The 13,765-nt window shown below is 38.4% G+C and overlaps 1 protein-coding gene across 6 annotated transcripts in view; it reads left to right on the top strand.

The window, feature by feature from the left end:
- The window catches only part of CEP162 (centrosomal protein 162), a 49,299-nt gene extending 36,363 nt beyond the window's left edge, over nucleotides 1-12,936 (top strand). For all 6 annotated transcript variants that reach the window (XM_030489752.1, XM_030489754.1, XM_030489753.1 and 3 more), the window contains 5 exons: nucleotides 824-1,494; nucleotides 2,304-2,445; nucleotides 4,506-4,604; nucleotides 8,190-8,324; nucleotides 10,552-12,936. In XM_030489752.1, the coding sequence (XP_030345612.1) occupies nucleotides 824-1,494; nucleotides 2,304-2,445; nucleotides 4,506-4,604; nucleotides 8,190-8,324; nucleotides 10,552-10,770 (1,266 nt within the window). In that variant the 3' untranslated portion in view covers nucleotides 10,771-12,936. The remainder of the gene's footprint in view (nucleotides 1-823; nucleotides 1,495-2,303; nucleotides 2,446-4,505; nucleotides 4,605-8,189; nucleotides 8,325-10,551) is intronic.
- Nucleotides 12,937-13,765: the final 829 nt, after the last annotated feature.

Here is a 13,765-nt window from a genome sequence, read left to right on the forward strand (position 1 = left end):
TTGCTGTACCAAAGGCTGTGGTTTTAAAGGTCTGCTGGCTGAGCATTTCTGCAAGGAATGACTGGGAATAGTGAACATTCTATCCAAAAATTACATGATAGCGAATCTTAAGACTTGTGTTAGGAAGCATTTTACTTCAAGGAAAAGGTGAACTGCACGGGTGCTTAATGAGCAGAGAAGGATAGCATTGTCCAGTTGTTCCTCCTGGGAATAACACATCAGACTTTCCTTAGAGACTATCCAGGCTATTAAGAACAGTTAGGTTTTCCTCAGCTGATGAGGAAGAATGATTCTGTGTCCCTCTTGAATTCATACTTTTGTATTCATACTTACAAATAAATAAAAGTAAAGATCTGTCGTGTTTAAGATGTTTTTTAAAATGTGGAGTACGATTTTGAGCATGTGACTGGTGTTTGCAAACTGACACATGGCAAATATTTAATGACTTCTTGCGATGCTCAAACAAGATGTTACTTTGCCTTTCCGAGTTGGTAACATCTGAAGAGAACTCAATTATATAAAAATGAAATAATTTCATGTCAATTGAATTTTCTTTCCCATAGTTACTGTATTCATTGTGAGCAGAGGATTACTTTGTAGTAAATGTTTTGAGTAGTCCTGTTTTACAGTAGACTGGTTTGGTTTGCATAATTTTTTCACTTGCTAATTGCTGAACTGATTGAGCAGTGTTGTTAGTAATACTGTCTTGTGAAATCTTGCTTCAGATGTACAGTAATTTTAAAGAATAATAGGAAGAGCTAATAATAAAAGTACACTTGAGGAAACTGATTTTTCTTTCCCTCCTCCCACTCCCCTCTCATAGATACAGTATGAGCAAAGACTCGTAGAGCTTGAGCAACTACTTGCCTACAAATTTATGAGTGAATCACCAAAACTGAACAGTGATAAAGCCAGTTCTACAGAACTTGAACGGGAGCTTCAGAATCTGAAGAAGGCCCATCAGATCACCGTTAAAAACCTCCAGACAGAAATTGAAAACCTTAAAAGTCAAAATTCCCAATTAAAACTCAGAAGTAAAAAGGATAATAAAGACTTGGAGTCCTCAGACTCTCAAATGAAACAAGGTAACACAAAAGACAAACTGTTAAAACTAAATGAAGAACTGGTCACTAAAAATAGAGAAATACAAGACCTTACAAAAACCGTAGAGAAACTTCAAAAAGAAAGGATGATGATGTTGTCTGATAATAATTTGAGAAATAAAGCTGATAACAAGGAAAACTCTACAGAGATCTTGGAAAAGAATATCTCAGCAACGGATAAAAAGAATGCTAGCAACAGTAAACCCTTTCTAAGTATTTTGAACGACGACAAAATGTATCAACCACATACCTTTTCTGATTCTAATCTCTCAGAAGTTCTGCAAGAAAATGCACAGCTGAAAGAGGAGCTAGAAAGATTGTCTCTAGAAATGAACCAGCAGAGAGTGAAGTCTCAAGCAACACTGGCTTATTCTGAAAATAACATACGAAGGTAAATGCTCGACATGTTCCTTTAAAAACCTTGTTAAAATGTTGGCTGATATAGAATTGAAGTGACACATTGACATGTCAGCCATGTGTGAAGCTAGCTTGTGCTATATAGCCACTGTTCTCTGTAAACTTCATTTTTACTGTTTGGTTTTGGTTGGGGAAGGGGGGGTGGTTGTTGGGTTTTGTTTGGGTTTTTTCTTAAAGCAGTGCATTCTCACAATTGATTCTACAGCCAAACCTCTATTAATCCTTTTTACTAACACTACAGTTTGTCATGGTTTGAAGTAGAAAGATTTCAGTGTAAGTCGTTGCATCTTAGATGCTTTGTATTTGTGTGGTATAGCATTGATGTTTGGCACACATACTTGCCTTCAAACTGGGGTATGCTTTCAGTGGGATTTACCTGACCAACTGTAGAAACTTTACACTTTACCATGTCTCCCTTAGATCCCTTCATAGTCAAAGTTGGTATATTTAGGTTGCAACATGTTCTGTTCTAAAATAGGTACCTGAAATAGGATAGCTGCATTATGATTTAAAAGCGCCTGTTTTCTCCTTTTTTTAATAAGAGGAGTAAAAAAATCATGATTGGCTGAGTTCTCTGTGTTTTAGCTGCCTTTAGTTAAATGAGGCACATATCCAACATTGTATGTTGTCCCTTCAGTGGTATCTTGTGAGGTTTTGTTATGAAATTTCAAAAACATTCTGCCTTTAACATTTTTGATATTTTATATGCTCAAGTGAGAAACTTTTTTGAAGAACTGTCTGTAGCTGCTTTACTACATACTATTTTTCTCTCACTCTGTTCAGGATACGGGAAGACACAGCAGAATACATTGCATCTCTGAAAGCTTCCCATCAGAGAGAAGTGGAGAAGATTCTTTGCCAGCATGCAAAGGAGCATTCTACTTCTAAAGTAGCTGAACTAAGCAGCAAAATTTCCACACAAGAGGTGAGATAGAGTATGTGTATTCATTACGTATAGATATCTGTTAAAGTTATTTCTTTCTGTATTACTGTAAATTTTATCTTGCTTCGAAGTAGGATCTGTTGTTTTAAAAATGGGCCTGTTCCACTGTATTCACAGAATCACAGAGTGCTTGAGGTTAGCAGGGACCTCTGGAAGTCATCTTGTCCAACTGTCCTGCTCAGGCAGAGTCATCTAGATCCAGTTGCTCAGGCACATGTCCAAATGGCTTTTTTGTATCTCCAAGGAGGGAGATTCCACAACCTCTCCGAGCTTAGAGACGCAGACAAGTGCTTGGTCACACTCACAGTAAAGCATTTCTCTTATGGTCAGACAGATTCTGCTGCATTTCAGTTAGTGCCCTTTGCTGCTTCTCCGATCACTGGATACCACTGGAAAGAGCCTGGCTGTGTGGCTTTACATCTTCTCTTTGGGTATTTGTAAGCATTGTTGAGACCCCTGCCCCTCCTGAACCTTCTCTCTTCTAGGCTAAGCAGTCCCAAGTCACTCAGTCTTTCCTCATATGAGAGATGCTCCAGTCCCTTCACCATCTTGGTGGCTGCAACCAGTGCAGTGGTGGGCATATAGCTGATACAGAAGTGATAATATACAGTATAATAGAACCGTTAACATCATACAGTTTAATTCATTGGTTATTCTCACCGAAAGTCAAATCCCCTTGAGGTACACACCAGTCATGCCTATCCTCCCACACTAACCACTAAGTGCACCCAGATCCTTGAGCAAAAAAGGTCCTATGAATGGGTTTGCCTTTGCCTGAGGTAGGAATAACCCAGACTAGCATTTATTTTGTGCACTACAGGAATTTTATCCTCTTCAACAGCATGTAACAGTTTTGCTTGGGCTGGGCCAGCTTGATTGGCAGGTTCACACATTACCTGCTCCTCTGGTGGCATTCTGAAATACTCACCTTTTGACCAGTCCATGATGACATCCAAGATTCCTAAACAACTGGGATTTCCTATTCAAGGTCTTTGTGTGATCAGTATGACCCACTTATTCCACATAGAATCAGTTGCATGGTGTGTATATGAGACCCTCCCTTTGAACATCCAGCCCAGCAAGGGCAACTGAGGTGCCAGGAGAAGCTGTGCTTCAGTGCATGATAGTGATATGGGTTAGTTCTCTAGCAGTCCCTGTTGCCAGGGTTGGAGTAGCCACAGTGTCTGCTGTTTTGCGATCAGATCCAGAGACCTTCTTCTCCCCTTGTGGGTACTGAATAGTGTTGAGCAAGGCTCTGTAGGCATAGGCCCCAGCATGTTACAGTGGTTTGTGCCTCTCTGGTATTGACAGGATGACAGCATATCTTTTCTAAATGTTTTAGTAGTTTTTCCAGATTCTGCACATGTTCAGTGGTGAAGTTCCAAAGCACTGTTGCCCGCTGGCCTAGGTGCTTGCCTGTACTCTCCCACACACCCTGCCACTTATGACTGTCCAGCCGCAGGGCAGATCTCTGGGTGGTATTTTTAAATAGTTGTTTAAACTTAAACAAGATCTGAACCATGTGCAGCAACATGCTGATCCCTAGCAAAAGGACCAGGTTGGTCAAAAGGACAAGGACAAAAGATGTAATTATTAATAGTTCCCAATAGATGGCTCCCGACATACAGAGGTGAGGGCAATACTGAGTACACACACCAGATTAGTTTCATGACCAGCAATTCTGTCATATTGTAAGCCAGTACTAAGAAGTACAAGAAGATGATTTTAGCTCAGGCCCCAAAGATGATAAATATCACTGCAGGTAACACATACTGCAAGAAAGGTGTGACATAATGCAACTGTGAGAGCAAGCGCAACAACTCCAAGAGCAAATAGATCGACATTGTGACCAGTGACTATTAAACCACACATTAATGCACGTATTAATGCGCATGTGTTAGAGGTAGTATGGTTGATACATGTGTAACTTGTACCTGCAGTACTATAACACTGGCTGTATTTTTGGTGTATTTTTCCTGCACAGGTTTTCACACATTATAGGTATTTATGTTAATGACAAACTATTTTTAATCTTTTTGTAGATATTAATAAAACATCTGCAAGAACAAATTGGTGAACAACAGAGACATCAGGAGGCCCTTTTAGTTTCACAGATGCGAGAGGAACTCCTACAAAAAGAGGTATATTTAAATTTGGATTGGGGGTACCCTATTCTAATAAGAGGTTTCATTTTCATCCTTTTAAAGCCTTAAATAATGTACAGTAGAATAAGTCTTAGAAACAGTATCTTTGTCAGTTGCCTCTACATCAATTATACCTGAGAATGCAATATATTTTTCTAATGTGGGCAAGAGAACAACAAGGAACAGAAGGTGGAACTTTGGAATTCTTTTTTTTTTTTTTTTTTTTTTTTTTTTGGTTAGTTAGAAATATCTGACATCTGTATGAAAACTGATTGGCAGGTTAATCCAAGCATTCATAGCCTTTGCTTTGAGAGTCATGCTGGGTAGTAAATAGACCACAGGACTTTTTCTATATTAAAAGGGTATTTTATTATTGTTTTCACATTTTTTGTTCAGATAAAGCCTTCCTTTTTTCATCCCCCATTGCCATACAACTGATTTAGTTATATTCTTGGTTTTATCATAGAATGGTTTGAGCTGGAAGGAACCTTAACGATCATCTGGTTCCAACCCTCTGCCATGGGCAGGGACACCTTCCACTAGACCAGGTTGCTCCAAGCCCCAACCAACCTGGCCTTGAACACTGCCAGGTATGAGGCAGCCACAGCTTCTCTGGGCAACCTGTGCCAGTCTCACCACCCTCACAGGAAAGAATTTCTTCCTAATATCTAATCTAAATCCACCCTCTTTCAGTTTAAAGCCATTCCCTCTTGTCCTGTCATCACATACCCTTGTAAAAAGTCCCTTTCCAGATTTGTTGTAGGCTCCTTTAGGTACTCGAAGGCTGCTATAAGGTCTCCCCAGAGCCTTATCTTCTCCAGGCTGAACAAGCTCAGCTCTCTCAGCCTGTCTGCATAGGAGAGGTGCTCCAGCCCTTAGATCATCTTCGTATTCCTCTTCTGGACTTGACTGAGCAGGTCCACATCCATCTTGTGTTGAGCTGAATGCAGGTGGGGACTCACAAAAGTGGAGTAGAGGGTGAGAATCGCCTCCCTTGAGGAGAATCACCTCCCTTGACCTGCTGGCGATGCTTTTGATGCAGCCCAGGATACGATCGGCTTTCTGCTTTGATGTCTATGAAACTTTTAGAGTCTCTTGAGAAGTTTATCTGTAATAGTTCTTCTGAAATTCATTGAGAGAAGTAACTGAGAGAGGTATGAGAAACTCACCTAGGTTTTCCTTATTTTCTATTAATAGCATATAATCTAAAAATTTTACTTTTTCATGTTTTCATTTTTGGCTTAATGTTTTGTAACATTGCTGTCTGTCTTTTAGCTGAGGCTGTTTAAACTATTGGCTATGGTTTTGTAGTTCTTCAGGAGGAGGCTACAGCCTGGCTTATCATTGTGCCTATGCTTAATTCTCCATCTCCTTGATGTACAAATATTGTTAATCTTAACTTCATTTTGCTAATACACTAATTAACCTGCAATAATTATTAAAAAGAATTCTCCTATTTTCTAAGGGATTGAGAACTCCAGACATTTAGTCTTGTTTGCTGCCCTTATTTAGAGGAAATGAGAGAAGTATCAGTATGTGTTTAGTACATACTTAATATAATTAATCTCACTAAAGTCATTCAGTATTTGTATTACCCATGCAAAATTCCACCTCTGTTGTGAAGTACTCATAGAAAAGTGAGGGCTTGTAGGCAAAGAATAAAGATCTATTAAACAAGCTCTGTATTTGGAGAATAAAGGCAGAGACTTTGGGTTCGTATTATGAATCTAATGGTAGGTGTTGCCTTTATATACAGAGCTTGTTTCACTCTAGGGATCTCAGTATGTGTAATACTTCCTCCTGGGAAAACAGGTCGAGAGTACAATGAGACAAATGTTATTAATTTGTTTCTTCTGTGACTGCTTTACAGATTATTAATGACAGTGGTGGTTAAGAGAATGATCATCCTATCTGACCCCTGTTACAGGCTGAGTTCAAGGTGCTGGCATATAAGAAAATGGAATGGAGTGCCTTTGTTACAAAAGTCATAGCCACCCTATAAAGAGAGAAATGTCAAAGTAAAGCCTTCCTTTTGCCCTCTAGCATGATTGCTGTGATGCTTATAAAATACATTTTGAGCATTAAATAGTTAAATATGTTGAGCTGAGAAAAGAAGGCAACCAAATCTGCAAACAGAATTAGTCATGATAGGGAAAAGCGCTACAAACAGAATTAGTCATGATAGAGAAAAGCGCTACTACCATTTGCAGTAGGGTTGAGCCCTCAGTCTGAAATCGTGGTACCTCAAAAAAGGCAAAGATACCATAAAAAAGGCATAAAGTCTGAGGTTCCCTGGAAGATTGTTATTTGAATACTAATTTCGGAAAAGCTCTTTATGGCTGTTTTCCATAAGCTATATACTTATCTTGTATAACAGCTTGCACATGGCACAACTATGTATATAACATAGTTCTGTTGCTGGCAAAATACATGGAGCTCATTTTCCCATTTTCCCATGAGGCTTTTTTTCCCTTCATAACATCTTTCCTGCATGAATTTTGTATTTAATTATGTACTTGAAATCACGCATCAGCCCTTTACCTTCTGTGGAGCAACTTAGCAGCCAAGCAGCAGACACTCAGTTTCACAGACCTCATGAAACTAAGACAGCTTGTCTGACAGATGTGGCTGAAATTGTCCCACAGCTTCAAAGCTGCCGAAGCTATGGAGAGGGGCAGAAATGAAATAACATAGGCCTTGTTATTTTAGAAAACCGTGTTAAAAAGTGGAAATAATAGTAAGCCATCCTGGAGTCATTTCTCAGTAAGAGTAACAACATCTTAAGGCGGCACAATGCTTCCAGCTACTTGAATTCAGCAGCAGAAAGCCAGGTGTAGCTGAGTGCTTGAAGAGGGTTAGCAGTTCTCAAATATATTGGGTAAGAGGAGCTAAGGGTTGTAATAAAGGATAAAGACTTCAAAGCTTCCACTTTAGTTTACTTATACACATTAAGAAAATGACAAAAAAATACTTAGGATGTTAAATGGAGAAATACGAAGTTACTTAAAATAGGCAAAGAATGAGAATAAACCAGTAATGCTTTATAAGAAAGCATACGTGAATTTCTGGAGGATTAGGAAATCAATTGTAAGTCATTGGTAGAGCTGACTTGACCTGGCAGGTATTAGACCAAAGGGGGTTTGTAATCATGTCTGTTAGCGGCATGTCTTTTCTTAATTTATTCCTTAGGAATGCACTACTACATTTTATATTTGATTCTTATCCAGGCTGTGAGACGGGATTGTGTAAGAACAGCTAATCATAGTATTCTCTATTAATTTTTTAGTAAGTTTAGGAGTGTAGAAAGTGTCTGTGAATAATCACTTCATGACACATTATGAAAAGGATTGGAATCATCAAAAAGGACTAGATTTTCATATCCTCAGGCCACTTCTTACAAATGAAAGATCCTAATCTAAGTGCCCAAGTCCCTGTTTAAGCTTTTGAATAAAGCAGATTTTTGTCTTTCGTTCTGCAGCTTTTGAATGGAATGATTAAACAACACAAGTACACTTTGAAAGGAATCTATTTTATACACTGCTTAACACAATGATAATTTTCATCAATTCTCTCAAATTGTAGGTGACAAAATTGTTGGAAGAACTGAGAGAGGCTAAGGAGAACCAAAGTCCTGAAATGAAGCATTTCTTGTGCCTGGAAAAAAAAATCAAGCATATAGAGACCAGGCATGCCGAGAGACAGCAAGAAATTCAAAAGGTACAGCAGAGTTATCTCTGCATTTACTTCTGAAGAGCAATTTATCAGTTTAACTGTAATTGTGTGGTATTTGCACAGGCTCATTTAGCTCACACTGCAGGGGGCAAGTACTTATTGATACAGCCATGGTTTTGTCTTTGGTGCCTGCTGATGGAAGTGGATGTAGATGCTGCTGCTGTGGTAATAAAAATTACTTGTGCATGACTCACCTATCAATCAGGTGCATAACTTCCTCGCAAGCTGAGCTAAGGAGGTTTTGCTTTTGCAGAGGGTTGGACCCTAGGGCCTCTTGAAGTCCCATGTGTCATTCAGCTATTTCATACTTCAATTACACAATGAAAGCTGGCTATTGAAAAAGTAACGAGGGTTTGTAATGCAGAGTTTGTTAAGCTATGATATGTTCCTCAGCAGAACTGTAATTTTATTTTCTAGTGCTAGAAGTCCCATTCAGAAAAGCTGCATTAAAAGTATAGAAACATTTTGTAGCAGACTTAGCAGACTACTGTTTTTAATACCAAACAACAACAAAAAGCCTTTATCCTCCACCAACTAAAAGTTTTGGATTTTGAAGCTTGGATCTTTGTGATACAGCTTCTTGTATCTGACATTTGTATCCCTTGAGTGGGTAAAACATTTTCGCATTGATTTTTTTTTTTTTCCCCACCTTATTTTGTTATGGCCTCCATCCTGATTTTTTTATCTATCATCTGGAAACAGTTTTCTGGTTCATATAGATTTTTCTTTCTCAACACTTCCATCAGTTAAATATATGATTGTCTTTTGTAGGTGTTTTAACTTTGAGTTTACTGAAATAATATGAACTTAAAGAAGGGCAGTTGGACTGGAAAATCATCAAAACTGTAGTAGTTCTTAGTTTGCGGAGTTTGTTCTACAGTTTTGAAACCAGATCTGAAGGAATACACTTCTATGTACAGAATTGTTTGTGGTAGAAGGCTTTATTCTCATACATTTCTACATCAAGTACTTAATTTGCTTTCCAAAAAGACCTGTGCATAAATTGTTGGATTAATAACAAACCCTACCACCACTGATGATTTTATTATTTCTTTTCACGTTCTGTCCTGCCAAAGGCAACTGTAATATAGTTACTATTTTACACTATTTATTTGCTTTTGTATTACCATTTCTGTAGTGTCTGCTGCTGCCTTGTCCATGATCTGTCTCCATTAAATTAATTACCTGACCTATAGTATTTACTAAGATGTGTTGTAATGTATTTCATAAAAATAGAAATAGTAGTATACACAACAGTTAGTTACTGCTACCTAATGTCATCTTTCCTGCTACCTGCCTTGATATGTATTAAGCTTTGGGTTTTGTTTGTCCTAGTTTTGCATCTTTATGCATCTGCAGTGGGGCACCCAACAGTCCTCCAGATGAAGGATAAGGAAATGAACAGTGTAGAAAAAGTAACTGCTGAACAAGGAAATAAATTATCCTGAGCATCAAACTACAAATACATTAATTACAGCCTTTAAGTTTATAGATCTTTCTTTAAAGAATCTGTTACAATTAATAGTGGTGTGAAGATTTTGACACCTTGTAACACTTTTTATTTTGGGTAATTTAATAGGATTATGCTGTGGGTTCATGTCAAAATGAATTCAAACTTTTATCTGCAGCAGTTTCAGACTTTTGTGACTACAGGATATTTTCTGATAATTCGTAGAACTTGTGGTTTTTAAAAGTGCACTAGTAGCCTAGAATATGTCATTCAGAGTGTTCTTTTAATTATGGCAACTCAATAGATTTTTTTTTTATTATGGGGGGGTGGTTATACGCTCAGTTTTGTCTTAGTCAAGCTTTTAACTGCTGCTTTGGAGAGGGTAAGTTAAATTTTCTCGGGGCTCATTACCCACTAATGGATTCTACCCTTCTGTCATTAATGCAGCTGTTTAAATTCAGGATGATTTTTCTAATATACAGAATAAATTATTTCCACTTAACGTGAGCACTGGGCTTTGAGACTGAGCATCAAATGTAATGAAGTAGCGTATTTTTGCAAAGAGGCAGTGCTGGCTGAGTAGAGTCACAGAATGGTTTGGGTTGGAAAGGACCTTAAAATCATCTAGTTCCATGGCCATGGGACGCCTCCCACTAGACCAGGTTGCTCAAGGCCCTGTCCAGCCTGGCCTTGAACACTGCCAGGGATGGGGCATAGTAGTTGACTAGGAAGTCATAGTGCCGACTTGCTTCTCATGTGCAGGCAACCCAACTATCGCAACATGTTGCTGAAGTGAGGCAAACCCATGAGGTGGAGAAGTGGCGAAGGCTGGCGCAGCGGAAGAACCAGGAACTGGAGAGATTTCGAGTGGAACTGGATTCAATATTAGATGTTTTACGTGAACTGCAGAAACAAGGGGTTGTTATTCCTGCACCTAATTCCAGTGGATTCAGCATGTCAGACGGCTGTTGGAATATGTAATTAGGTAGGAGTTGATTAGAGAAGTAGAATTTTAATATTCAAAGTTATGTATAGAAGATATTACTGACAATCATTAATGTAACACTTGTAAATTGAATTACATTCTGACCTTATCTGGAATCTTGCTTGTCCAAAGGTAGATTTGCCTTGAGCAGCGTCCCAGTCGTATGTCATATTGTGTTAGCAATAAAGTTACATGCCATTTTTAAAAAATATTAGGAATATTGAGGTTATTCCATAAATTTGACCATTGAAAAATTCCAGTTGATGCTTTTTCAGATACTGTAGAACATTCGTGAATATTTTGAACTTTTGTTAAATGATTCCTTTGTGAACAATGTAATATGCTGTTTGGCTTGTGTTTTTAGTGTATAGAATTACTATTTTTCATTCACTAGGGCATGAAAATGCTCTTTTCCCAACACTTTGTTTCTCTCCCTCCAATTCATGAAACATTCCTTCCCTTATCTTTAAGACCACTTTCAACTTTGTGAGTGGTTGGCGGGTTGGAGCAGAGCAGGCATTTGCTGGTGGTGCTCAGATTCAAGCTATTCTTTGTCTATTTTTCACGTATTTCCAACTGTGCTGGTAAGAATGATGGCAAAATGATCTAGCTGAGTTGTTATGGGATAGATATGAAAAAAAAACCTATAAAATAAAGTGAGAGTAGTTATTGGTATCCCTTTTAGAAGGGAAAGCTGTATTGAGTACAATTTTTACAAGATCTGGGTCTGAGATAGTAGTAACTTTGTAGATGATCTTGACAGAACAAAGAGGCCAGCCTGCTGCTAAAAAGAATAAGGAGAAGCTTTAAGTCAAATTAAAGAAAATTTGGTGGCTGGAAAGACAGGTTTGCAGACAAATCAGTAAATTATTAGTTTGAAGTCTCAGCAGTGCAAGTCCTTAAGAATTCCGTAGCACAAATATTGAGGTTGTAGCTCAGTCAACTACCCTTATTTAGGACAATGACAAGATAAAAGCTAGAATGTACTCTTCAGAATGTATTACAATGTATTGCACCCTCTACTATTGGAAATAGTTCAGGTCTGTGACTATATATTTATGTATTTGTGCTTCTTCAGGGAGCAGCAGTAAACATGGCTTGGTTAATACAAGCATGCATAAAGGACAAAATGTAACACATCATTATACTATGGAGACACTGGCAGTAATAGTGCAAGGATTTTTCTTTCTTCTCAAGCATATACATATACAAACATAAGTGAGAGTGAATACACACATATAAATATAAAAAAAGTCAGTTGGCAATTAATATCATAATCTTGGTTGTTTCATATACAGATATTTTCAGTATTTTTAGTGAGGATGTTTTGTCCCCCAGTGATGAAGTATTAGTCTGTATTCACAGAATGTGTAAATGTAACAGTGCTTTGTATATATCAGCTATGTGTAAATATGCTGTGTATTCTTGATTTTGGATTGTTTTGCAAATGAAAAGGATAAAATTGAATAACTTCAACTCACCATTTTTTTTCCTGTTCAATTTGCCATTGGTGTAACACTGTATTAAAGTGTGTGACCTGAAGAGAGGTATTTTTACTTACAGCTGGGGCACTGCCTGGGATGGGAAGGCCCAGGGGGAGCATTTCCGGTTGCTGGAAATTCTCTCTCCAAACGTGTAATCCATTGCCTTCCTGTTCTCACATGAATTAAACTTCAAATTACATTATCTCTCCTAGTCTATTTTACTGAGAAGGGACAGTATTATTGACCATTACTGTAAGCTATAATATGGTTTATACTGTGTTCTCGCATGTATTTATGTAGCTGTATGCTACATGGTCTTTATTTTCAGGCATTTCCCATGAAGTGGGTGCTCTACACAGTAACAGACTACCTCTGGTCTTGAGCAGCTGTAGTAATGGCTTCTTTTTGGAGAACTAAGGTCCAAATTTTAGCTTCTCTGCTAAAGTTATGAATTTGTGACTCTCCAGCAGCCTGGAACATACCCTGAAACAGAGCAAAGGCTGACAGAACAGGCCGTTAGCTTTTACCATATTCCAGTGAGGAGTTCAGTGGGATCTCTCAGAGTAACATAATTCTGTACTGCTTTGTGTATGTTTTTCCTCTTCTTATGCTATACTATTTCATTATGCATTTCCAGGGGCCATTATAGTGGATGGATTAAAAGAATCTTAAAGATAATTTCTTTGAATCGTTGCCTTATATTTAGCTGGAATTCATTTGTTTATAGCAAAGCAGCTGGCATACGATAATTTGAATTGTCATGTTTGAAGCCTTAGGAAATCAAGTGAGCAGCTGGCCGGGTGACTCAGTGACCTACATTACAGAAAAGACATCTGCTTTGAGAGGGAACAGGGTATGCAGAGGAGCACAGCACTTGTGGCAGAGACATAAGCAGTTCTATATAAGTTCTCTGAAATACATGTCAAAATGGTTCATTTAACAAATCAAATAGGTTATCATAGATGAAGGCTCTTTCCTAGTACATAATACATTTTGAAGTCTATCTGTTAGACCTATTCTGGAAAAAAGGAGAATAGGATCTGTATACTAGGACAAGCTGTGCAAATCCAGTTCTGGGGGGAAGGGGACTGCGCATCAGGTGCTGCCCTGACTCTTTGGAACAGCAAGCCCTCTGATAACTGTGAATTGTAATGTTTAGCCTTTCATACGCCTCTTGTCCAAAAATGAGAAAGCACAGGCATCCAACTCTTGGTTGTGTTGAAGAATATGTGGTATAAGGCTGGGTGGTGGCTCTGTGCTCTCCTTGCTGCCTGGCAATACCCGAGGCTGCCAAATAAGTTCAGTCCAGCTCTGCAGCATCTCCAGTTGATTTATTTTGCTTTGTCATCCTTCACTGGAGGAAAGGGCAGAGTAGGAGGGTAGGCACACTTGACTTCCTCCTTTGCCAGTGGCTTGTGAAGGGGCTTGGGGGATTCTTTTAATCACAGAGTAGCAAAAAAATCTCAATATGAAGGTCGTAAATACTGAATCGCATGACAAATACACA

The sequence above is a fragment of the Strigops habroptila genome, chromosome 6 (assembly GCF_004027225.2).
Source record: "Strigops habroptila isolate Jane chromosome 6, bStrHab1.2.pri, whole genome shotgun sequence".
In the NCBI taxonomy this organism is placed as follows: domain Eukaryota; kingdom Metazoa; phylum Chordata; class Aves; order Psittaciformes; family Psittacidae; genus Strigops; species Strigops habroptila.